The sequence below is a fragment of the Halyomorpha halys genome, unplaced genomic scaffold, assembly GCF_000696795.3.
Source record: "Halyomorpha halys isolate HHAL.00 unplaced genomic scaffold, Hhal_1.1 Scaffold131.1, whole genome shotgun sequence".
NCBI classification, from domain to species: domain Eukaryota; kingdom Metazoa; phylum Arthropoda; class Insecta; order Hemiptera; family Pentatomidae; genus Halyomorpha; species Halyomorpha halys.
Genome location: NW_027116732.1, coordinates 441,205 through 452,996, shown reverse-complemented (window position 1 = coordinate 452,996; position 11,792 = coordinate 441,205). Strand labels below are relative to the sequence as shown.

Below are 11,792 nucleotides of genomic sequence, written 5' to 3'. Positions count from 1 at the left end.
TCTTATATTCAGAATATTATATAGATATACTTAATATACTAAATTATATTATATAATATAATTTAGTGCAGATACAAAATATACTACAGAATTTTGATTTCTCCAGTTTCGATATTATTGTTATATTTTTATTTTTATTATATTTAATTTTTTTCCGTATTTTACGATAGTATTTTCTACTTTCCTTATGAAGAAAACAGAATTTTCAACGAATCTATCAATTTGAGTACTTGAGTTAAAAAAATTTTTTGGTCATAAGTCTGGTTATGTTCCTTTAACACTTTTTGAAGGGACTAATACATTTTGTAAGTTATTTATTTTTATTTTTTTAAAGGTTTTATTCTATGTACCAAACTATGTAAAATCGACTGTCCAATAGCCTAGAAACATGTTTTTCTCTATAATGGAACGCCAAAGAAAATGATGGATAAAGCTTAGAGTATTTCACATAACGTCCTTTAACTTTTATATGTAACATAAATCTTCGAGAAAAAAAAAGGAAAAAAATTTATAAAGAAAAGAAAACTTTATTTTCATATAACTTTAATGTTAAACATTTGATCTTTATTTGTTAACGCAACAGGGAATTTGTAAAGAAATCAAGTTCTGAAAAAATAAATAAATTGGACTAGTTTTAGGAAAGGTCTTCCTGTTTTTTTTTTGTTTTTTGTTTTTTTAATCATATTAATTGATTGAACTTTCGTATTTCAATTTATTTTTGTTTTTTTGGTTTCCTTCACCATGGTGACTGTTGTTTATATATTAGGAATATGCTGAAATCATTTAAAAAGTCACTATAGAAATGAACGTAATTGTCTTTTAATAACCCCGATTTTTTTCCGTATTTCACGATATTATTTTCTATTTTTCTTATCATGAAAACAGATATTAATTGCTTTGAGTAATTTACATAACGTCCTTTAACTTTTATATGTAACATAAAGCTTCGAGAAAAAAAATGTATAAAGAAAAGAAAACTTTCTTTTCATATAACTTTAACAGTAAACATTTTATCTTTATTTGATAGCCCAAAAGGGAATTTGAAAGGAAATAAAGTACTGTATAAAATAAAAAATAAATAAATTGGACTAGTTTTAGGAAAGATCTTTGAGATTTAAGAATAATTTATAATATTTTCGAGGGTCCTGGTTTTTTTGTTTTATTAATATGATTAATTAATTAATTGAGCTTTCGTATTTCAATTTATTTATTTTTTTTTGGTTTTCTTCCCCATGGTGACAGTTTTTTATATATGAGGTATATGCTGTAATTATTTGAAAATTCACTATAAAAATTAAAATGATTGTTTTTCAATAACCCCGATTTATTTATTTAAGTCTAGTTTATAACGAACAATGGATTTACAAATGTTATGTAAGTCATAATAGTATCTTATTCAAAGATTCAGTTCCAAGGAGTTCTTTCATTTAAAATATTTCCATTAAAAGCAATTATGTATATAGACATAGATTTCTCACAAAAATTGTTTCGAGAAATCACATCAAAGTGACACTCAAAAATTTAAAAAATTTATTTTTCTTAACAGTTTGAAACAGCCGCTAATTTGTACCATATACTTGGCAGACTCATTAATTTAGAATAGTAATTATAATTTTTTAATATTAAAGGAAGATGGTCTAGGTTTAGTTAAAAAAAAAACTCAAATGGTAATTAATGTATATAATATGAGCCTCTATGGCTTCATGCAATCCTCATACAAGACTGAAAAGACAGGAAACTTCTCGTCGATTCCTACTATTACAACATTTACTAGACAAACGGTCTAAATTGCCAATCCATTACAAAAGACTGATCTACATGACTGTTATAAGGCCTATCTGGACATGCGGAGTTGAGCTTTGGGGCTCCACAAAACCATCAAATTCCTCCCGAATCCAATCCTTACAGTCCAAAATCCTTAATGCTCCTTACTTTGTCACAAATCAAGTCATCCATCAGGACCTTAATGTTGCCGATTTGGCCAGAACCAGATAACATTCCTTCTATGATAAACTTCCCAACCACCTAAATCCACTGGTTTCTGACCTGGCTTCTCCTTCATTACCTAATAATCCGTAATAATGAAATGTAATAATGCGTCTGAAAAGAATATGGCCTCGAGATCTTCTCCTCTAGAAATGTTATTGGAGTTCTATCAATGGATAGATTCTCCACATGTTTGTATCATGTCACTATGTCGCCTACAGCAAAGTAACTTGTATGTATTTGTATACAGTTGTAAAAAAAAAAAAAAGGCGGTTGACAGCTGGTATAAGCATTCCTATGTTCAGTAATTAATGCTGAAAGAACAATGATATAGGCAGGTTGGTGGTCACAGTGTGCTTTGTTCAAATTACAAGAAAGTTGTGGGTTCAAATCCCCTCCGGATTAATCAATATTTTTTTCTCGAAGGCTCCAGGAAATAAGAAAACTGTAACCAACCTATGCTGCGATAATTTACTGCTTTCTTTGAAAATGGTTTGAAACGATCTATCCGCTATCTTGAGTGTCAATTTGCGTGATTTCTCGAAACAATTTTTTTGAGAAATCAATGTCTATATACTCAGAATTGCTTTTAATGGAAATCTTTTAAATGACAGAACTCCTTAGAACTGAATCTTTGAATAAGATACCATTATTTCTTACATAACATTTGTAAATCCGTTGGCCGTGATGAACTCAAATAAATAAATCGGGGTTATTAAAAAACAATTATTTTAATTTTTATAGTGAATTTTCAAATAATTACAGCATATACCTCATATATAAAAAACGGTCACCATGGTGAAGGAAACTAAAAAAAACAAAAATAAATTAAATTTCGAATGCTCAATTAATTAATATGATTAAAAAAAAAACAGGACCCTCGAAAATCTTAATAATTATTCTTAAATCTCAAAGATCTTTCCTAAAACTGGTCCAATTTATTTATTTTTTATTTTATACAGAACATAATTTCCTTACAAATTCTTTTTGGGCTATCAAATAAAGATAAAATATTTACTGTTAAAGTTATATGAAAAGAAAGTTTTCTTTTCTTCATAATTTTTTTCCTTTATTTTTTTCTCGACAATGTAACATAAATGTTACATATAAAAGTTAAAGGACGTTATGTGAAATACTCTAAGCTTTTTCTATCATTTTCTTTGGCGTTCCATTATAGAGAAAAACATGTTTCTAGGCTATTGGACAGTCGATTTTACATAGTTTGGTACATAGAATAAAACCTTAAAAAAAAAATAAATAAATAACCTACAAAATGTATTAGTCCCTTCAAAAAGTTTTAAAGGAACATAACCAGACTTATGACCAAAAAATGTTTTTAACTCAAGTACTCAAATAGATAGATTCGTTGAAAATTCTGTTTTCGTCATAAGGAAAGTAGAAAATACTATCGTAAAATACGGAAAAAAATTAAATATAATAAAAATAAAAATATAACAATAATATCGAAACTGGAGAAATCAAAATTCTGTAGTATATTTTGTATCTGCACTAAATTATATTATATAATATAATTTAGTATATTAAGTATATCTATATAATATTCTGAATATAAGATGAATATATACCCCAGTACTTTAATTAAATTTACTAAATGAGATGCGAATAAGGAATTTCTTGTTAAGTACGACTTAAGAGTCTTTAGTTGTGCGAACGGCGGTCTTTGAAGTATCACCCCTCCAGTAATTTGAAAAGACAAATAATTAAGTATTTCAAAATTGGATAACTACTAAAATCTGTGAATGTTTTGGTAAAATATTTCACTCGAAGAGTTAAAATTCAAATTTTATTCAACACTAATACCTATAAGGTTAAGAAATTAGTACTTTATGGATTTAATGTTGTGGAGTCATTCAACTGCGTTTTATCGAAATCGGATCAACGGTTTGTGCGATTATATCCCAACTCAATTTGAGTGAAGGCCCCGAGTCAAATTCACCATCGCATTCAAACAATCAAATCGATATATCGAAACAATAATTACTAATTATCAAACATAGTAATAATACTTCGATATATGTGCAAATATATATTGATATCTCGATATTTAACTAATGATAATATCTATATTATGATATGAAATAACGAACTCGCTTCTCTAATGTTTTAAATGTAAAATGCTATTAATAAATGACACGATATTTTTTTTCAGTTCAGCATGAGCACAAGCTTGGTGGAGTAAAAAATTTTAGTGTGGAAGTAAAAAATTTTAGTGTGGAAGTAAAAAATTTTAGTGTGGAAGTAAAAAATTTTAGTGTGGAAGTCAAAAATTTGAGTTGCCAAATGATAATAGGTAAGAGAAGCCAATATGCAGTATTGACCAAATATGCAGAAAACATGCACACACACACACACACACACTATTTTATTTGTTGTATGCAAGAAATAAAATAGTGCAAACTTACTATATACAAGGAGTGCTATATGAAGAAGCTTCGTCATACCTGCCCGCTCTAATGATGACACACAAAATGCGTTTATATATCTTATCACTTATACATTTTCATTAAATCATTTAATGTTTAACGATAAGAACTATATCTCGGCACTTTACATCGACGGAGACTTTTAATGGAATAGTAATTTGAAAATCAATATTACAAAATACCTGTTAAGTCGGCTGACCAACCTCCGTATTATGAATTCTACAACTGTCCATTGAATTGTAACTACTCATTGCTCAAATTGTATTTAGGTTGTAAAATAAGTCCGTAGCGTTTTTTACGGGTGATTTCAATAAAAACTTCAGATTTTTGTTAATATAAAAATATCAATCAATTGTATATGACCCATTTTGATCTATTACATGTTTCCATCTTTCAGGTATTTTTTAAATTCCGTCCTCCCAGAACTCCTCGAGCGAATTAAAGTGTTTCCCGTTAAGAGAGTTTTGAAGGGCCAGAAATAAGTGAAAATCTGTTGGGCCTTTAATAATTTCTGCCGGGTCTACAAAGAACTGAATTTACTTTTATTTTATTCTAGAAAACCTAAAATTCTTGCTCATTTTTCATTCAGAGGTCCAATAACACTAAATAGTACATAATTTAAAGTAGAGTAAATTTGCTAAAATATGAGCACTAATAAAGCTTTTATACTTTCAATAGTTCTCGAAATAATGTTTTTAAAATAGTAACATATTTTCCCAAATAAGGAAAAATCAATATTTTGGTTATTTATTTCGGCTCATACCATGGAAACTACTTCTCCTTAATTATGAACTACTTATAGTACAAGAGCCCAAGAGTAGAAAAAAGGCAGTTATTAAACCCCAATTTTTTATTACTTTAATGAAAACTAAGTATAATTACAAGTCAAAATTGATGAGTCTGCCAAGTATAGATCGGGGGAATAAAAAAATGGCGGCTGGTTGAAAATCATAAAAAAAACATTAATTTTTCATTCGGAGCTCTGTATCTTTAAAACTATCAATTACAATAGCAACTTTAAGAGAACATCATTTAAATTAGAGTAAATTCGCTAAACTGTAAGTCCTAATAGAGCTATTTATGTTAATTAGTTCTCAAGATATAACTTTTTAAAAATAAATATTTCATAAAAATGTTGTATATTGAAAAATCTCTATCTCAAAAACCATTTGACATGTAGACGTCCGTTAGCACTCAAATTTTCATTTACCAAATTTATATTCATAGGTGAATATAATAAAAATTACTACGTCTACGAAAATAAGTTCCTTAAACTACTTTATAGTAAGTTAAATGTCCGTCTTATGGATTTAGAGATACATTTTTTTTTTCAAAAATCTAACATTTTATACCAACAACTAGAAATTAACAGTTTGTGAATTTATTTTGTCAAATAACATATAAACTGCTACACATACAAAGATAAACGTTATTAACTATTTTATAGTAACTTTAACTAGCTTTAATTTGAGTGCTGGCAGATATCTGTACGTCAAATGGTTTCTGAAATAAAGTTTTTCAAAACTTGTTGTCCGAACTTATAAATCAATTTATTTTAACAAGCATCATGAAGGCTACTTTCTTTTTATTCCCCTGCCTATACTTCGCAGACTCATCAGTTTTGGCTAGTAACTATACATAGTTTTCATTAAAGTAGTCAAAATTTGAGGAGAAATAAATGCCTTTTTTTCTTCCTTGCTCTTGTACTATTACGAACGGTATTTCTCTTAAGGCATCATCGCCATACACACTGTAAATTTTGTTAACCGTCTGTGCAGCGGATTTTCCTTTTCGGAAATAAAAAATCATTAAATGACGAAAATGAATTTTTTTTCTCTTCCATTTTGAGCAAGCAAAATACCACTTAAAAATAAGGAATCTCGGTTTAAACTGATCCATAAAATCACCTTAACTAATCCTTTTTTAGAATATGTAAACATTATTGACCAAGTGAACATGATTTTATAAACACAGAGAGGATTAAATTGAAATATTGAAAAACGCTACAAACTAATTTTACAACTCAATATAACTGTAATTTACATGCTTTCTGCAGTTAAGGATGCATTATATCTTCGATATAGTGTAAGCAGCAAACAAAAATAAATTTCAAGTCTTTATCTTATCATTTTAATTTATACTTTATACAATAATTTAATGCATCTTCAAAAAACAAAGTCAATAATCACTTTTTTCTCTCCAATTCACTGAATTTTTATTCCGTCTTTGCTCCAAATGTTTATGGAATTATTTTTATTATTCTGCCTTATATGTAAAATAAATTATTACACGGTGAAGATTAAAAACTTTTTTATATTATAGAGTGATAGATTGTATTCATTTTTTTGAGGAGATGGGTAGGAAACATGGAGGTAAAAAAAAGACTTTTTTCCTCATGGTAAAGGATAAAGATAAGTGAACTTTGACGAAAATGCTTCTAGTCCATTTACAAACTGATCCCCAACTTTGAGCCAAATCAGACCAGCCATTTTCAAAATATAAGTGACTTGAGGAAGATACGTTAAATTCAGTTAACAGTTTAGACAATTATGTCGGAACTTTAATTATATGTTTATTTAAAAACAAATTTGATCCTTTTTTTTCTCAACTTTATTCATTACAAACCTTCCAACGTTTCGACCCTCAAGTTATTTTCAAGGATTCCTACAAAATGTTGTTATTTTTATATAACAATTTCATTATTTCCTTCACTTACATACTGATTTCTCTGGCCCTATCTTCATTTTGATGTCATTTTCTTTTTTAAAATCTTAAAAATGCAGGCTAATTGCCTTTGTCCCCCCAAAAAAAGAAGGTTTGTAATGAATAAAGTTGAGAAAAAAAAGGATCAAATTTGTTTTTAAATAAACTAAACCACTCTCAAACAAGAATATATTAATAAAAATTAATTTAATTATATGATAAATTTCTTAACGACCAAACCTATGTGTTTCTAACCTAGGTTCTCCTTCATTACCTGATAAACCTCCAGAAGGTGTCTGAAAAGAAGATGGCCTCCAGACCTTCTCCTCTAAAAATGTTATTTTTTATTTTATCATTCCTCTGTAATGTTAAGGAAGGGGGGGAGAGATTTAAATATGTATATCGGCAAAAATATCGATATTGGACCCCGATATTTTTATTTAGTGCCAATAAAAATAAATACACGCCTGCGTTGTAATAGTTGACGATATCAATAAAATCGATATTGAACCAATTCGATATCGACCAGTTCATCCTTTAAAATTGTATCAAAATCGGACTAATGGTTTTATTCAATAAAATAGAGAAACCAACTTCGTACGTTCCCACAGTATCGCGTATCAGTTTTATTAAAATACCAAGAAAAATATAATTCATTATCACAATAATGAGTACTTTAGCTTCCATTAAAAGCTAAAAGATGGCACTGGTAAATCAGAGTCGATCATTTTTCCTCTAATAGAAAGGAACCCGAAGGTGCGATACCGATATCAATAATCACTGTAAGTACACATCCGTCCAACGAAGCCCGTCGTAACCCAAATCCATAAGACCAGTCATGATGCATCATCCCATCTATTATTTGGTCTACCCCTCGGACGTCTGCTCGTTCGATCAGTATTTATTAAATTTTTAGGGAACCGTTAGTTACTAAGTCCCACAACATTACACGCTCATCATATTCGTAGCAATGGTATAACCCGAATTATATTTGCCATGTGGAGTTTGACTATTAACAGGCCGTTTATAGCCGAGGGAATTAAGACGACACCAAAGCAACCTTATAACTCCTGTGGTATCGGTTCGAATCGCGCCTGGAAGGGAGGTTTGCCATTTTTTCGTGTCGGACACCCGGAATACATTCCGCAGATACTTTAACTTTATTTTACTTAACTTCATTTTATTAATTATTATTACTAAATATATTTTACTCTAGTTTATTATATATTTTTGACATCTTTCCCTCCTCTCTAGTTAGAATAGGTTGGTTACATCTAAAAAAATTTAAATATTTTACACAATACTTTGTTTCCAAAAACCATAAAATGGTGTTTTATCCTCAAGAGTATGGAATAAGCGAGACAATCTGGTTCCCCTTTAATGTAAGAGGCCTGTTTTGCATCCGCATAAAACGATGCTGCATCATGATGCATCCACTATACCCTTATAATATTTGTGAGGGAAAAAATGAAATGTTTTAAAATGACGCAAAGGGAAGTTGGCTCTTGAAAACACGAGTGGTTATAAATCGTGTTTATATAATAATAATAAAATTAATATATAATACATTTTATTAGCAAAAACTGACGTAAACTGTTAACTTAAATTATTAAATTTTGAATATTGCTATAATCACAATCCTTATAATCTGATGTAACCATTATAAAAATAAAAAATATGAATATTAATGTCCATCAGAACAATAAAGAATTGTATTTGTATTATTTTGTAAGAACTTGTAGCGATCCAACTGCTATCTTCTGATCCATACTGTAACTACTACAGCCACCAAAAGCGTTACGAGCCGACATGACGAACCTAGCTTCCGCAACGTGAGCTCCTACGGTCATCAAGCAGAACTATTTCTTGGAAATAAGTTAACCTGACTAGTGTATAACCATTTAATTTATTATTATATTCCTAAATGTATTATTTGAATCAATAAAAATTACAATAGAATATTCTGACTCAATGACGTTTAATAGCCCAAGGAGTTGACTAAACACAAACATGATAAACCAAAAAAAAGTTCCCGTTGAGGGAACCACCTCCTTATGAGGCAACCAATTGGTGAGCAACCAATTATATAGTGGATCAGTACACTTTAGTGCAATTTTTGCAAGTGAATATTGGATTCTTATTTCACTCTTCCTTTTCTAGTTCGACCATCCTTCCTAAGACTTTTCTTCCTTTCGTAAGGACCTACAGCTAGTTCCTGTAGGACTCACTATTCTGTTAAATATTTTGAGTTAACTATAAGGAAAATATGATTATTGTAATGTACTAAAATCAAATGTATTTAAAATAGTTTTAATGAATAAGAATTGAAAGATTTGTTATTACTATCTCAAGTTAATGAGTATTTACTATTTTTAGGCACATTTATATTAAATGAATTATTTTGTGCATTTAGATTCATTTAATAGGTAAACAGCATTATTAAATCCAATTAAACATGGTTTATGTATGTTTGTGAATCCAATGTTGAAGTAATTGTTTATAATATTTGAATTAGTCTAGGTCACAGAGAAACTCAAATACTTACTGTAATACAGGCAACAGCGTTGTATATACAGAGTATTACTATCACCAACTAACTTCACATATACATTGTAGCCTGAAGAACAATAATTTTCGTTTAATGTTAAGAGCTAGCTCGTACGTCATATTCTTTTCCGATTCTAATAATTCATGGAATATAAGGCGTATTCAATAATGAAGAAGATGAAAGTCAGGGTTGCGGTCAGAAGAGAAAAATTTGACGTTTCACCCCATTTTGTAGAGCTTCGTCAGGGCTAAAAGATACAAAGCTACTACAACGATTTTGATACAGTAGGGTATATAAAGATACAAAAAGGCAGGGTTAAAATTATATAGAAATAAGTGAAAAGAAAATTATATACAAATGAAAGAAATGAAGAAATAAAATATATGTAGGAGGATAGTCCGGATGGTTGTCAATAAAGCTATCAAAATAGTAAAAGAGAACTATTTATTGTAAACTAAGGTTTCGTCCCACTTTGCAGAGCTTCGTGAGGGCTGTGACAATGGAGTGCTGCGACCAACTGAGCGACTTCTGTCTCAGTTATTCCATTCAACAATAAATAGTTCTCTTTTACTATTTTGATACCTTTATTGAGCGCCACCTCGACTAGTCTCTAACATATCTATTTCATACGGTTAACTATCTTCTTTCAAAAGAAATGAAATGAAGTAGCCTTTTATTTATGCAATAAATTAAAATCATTACAAAATACAATATAAACATTTAAAGAAGATAGAGAGAAAAAATTAATATATATATAATAGTTGATAAAACATTAACTTCTACCAATTTTGTTTCCATCTTTCTGTATCCTTTCCTGCGTTGGCCTTCCCTTTCGGGAGTAATAGCACTTCCCGGGGTGACCAGCCCTATTGGGAGGCGAGTTCTTTCCATTTCTCCTTCCAGGCATCCCTGTCCTTACCAGCTCTCCACCAGAGGGGGCCTGCCATCCTCTTGAACGTATCACTCAAGATGACCTGCCTAATGAAATATAATGAAGGGAAAAACAAGTATTGACCTTAAACAATACTTGTTTTCCCCTTCATTAGGGGAAACCATTTCCCTATGGTCTGTTATACCATTTCCTAAAAAAAAATACGCAAACTATACGGTTAAAAATGAACCTTATATAGTTTGTGCAATTTTTTTATATTCTTATCATTGTTTATTTTATATTAATACTGTTTTATTTCTTCTTTTCATTCATTTGTATATAATTTTCTTTTCACTAATTTTTCCTTAATTTTAACCCTACCTTAAATTACCTTTTTGAATCTTATTATCTAACTATGTCAACATATTTTAAGTTGTTTTTACTATGTATGGAGAAACGTCGGCCTACTGTATAGTATAGCATATATTCTTTTCCGTTATGTTACGTAATGTAGCTACCTGCCAAGATATAAAACAAATATCGCCAAAAACAACTTATGAAAATTTCCCGCTACATTCGAAACCCTGAAAAGGGCTACTTTGGATGAAATTGATAAATATTTTGTACGTGTTCTCGGTAAAACAATACCATAAGTAAGGGGATGAATTTCAGTCAAAATTTATTTCCATACATTTTTTAAACATAACACATCTCTACAGCCCTTCCAATCAAGTTGGATGGCTGAAAAAATTGTAAGCAATGTGCTTGTTGTTTCTTCTGGAGGTATAATTTTTTATCGACAATGGTGTGAAAATACAATTCTAGTAAGGCTTTTCTACTCAAACCATTTTTTAAAATCTTTAAATTATAACATTGAAGTTTTTAAATCTTTTATTATCTATACATAATTGCTGTAGGCTGTGAGACTTGTATAAATTATATGATAAATAATCATAGTATTTAACTATTGTAAAATAATAAATTGCAAATTATACTTATTACATTGTAGTATGTATGAATTATATATAATATAATAAATTTATCCATTATTTAATATTTAACCTGTTAATTATTATAAGATGTATAGTTAATAACTTAGTTACTATAGATTTGATTGATAGGAGAAAGAAAGAAATATTTATATTCCAATGAAAAACTCTAGTTTATTTATATTATTTAACTTATTCTATTATCTTATTTTTATCTCTTTATAAATAATTGAAAAATCAATTCATTGATC

The 11,792-nt window shown here is 29.1% G+C and overlaps 2 protein-coding genes across 2 annotated transcripts in view; both read right to left on the bottom strand.

The window, feature by feature from the left end:
* LOC106678246 (uncharacterized) overlaps positions 1 to 4,481 on the bottom strand; it is an 8,780-nt gene extending 4,299 nt beyond the window's left edge. The window contains exon 1 of the mRNA XM_014416660.2: positions 4,410 to 4,481. Within this exon, the coding sequence (XP_014272146.2) occupies positions 4,410 to 4,446 (37 nt within the window). The 5' untranslated portion in view covers positions 4,447 to 4,481. The remainder of the gene's footprint in view (positions 1 to 4,409) is intronic.
* A 6,066-nt stretch (positions 4,482 to 10,547) lies between these two features.
* LOC112210696 (peritrophin-44) overlaps positions 10,548 to 11,792 on the bottom strand; it is a 9,366-nt gene continuing 8,121 nt past the window's right edge. The window contains exon 3 of the mRNA XM_024360656.2: positions 10,548 to 10,655. Coding sequence (XP_024216424.2) covers positions 10,548 to 10,655 — 108 coding nt within the window. The remainder of the gene's footprint in view (positions 10,656 to 11,792) is intronic.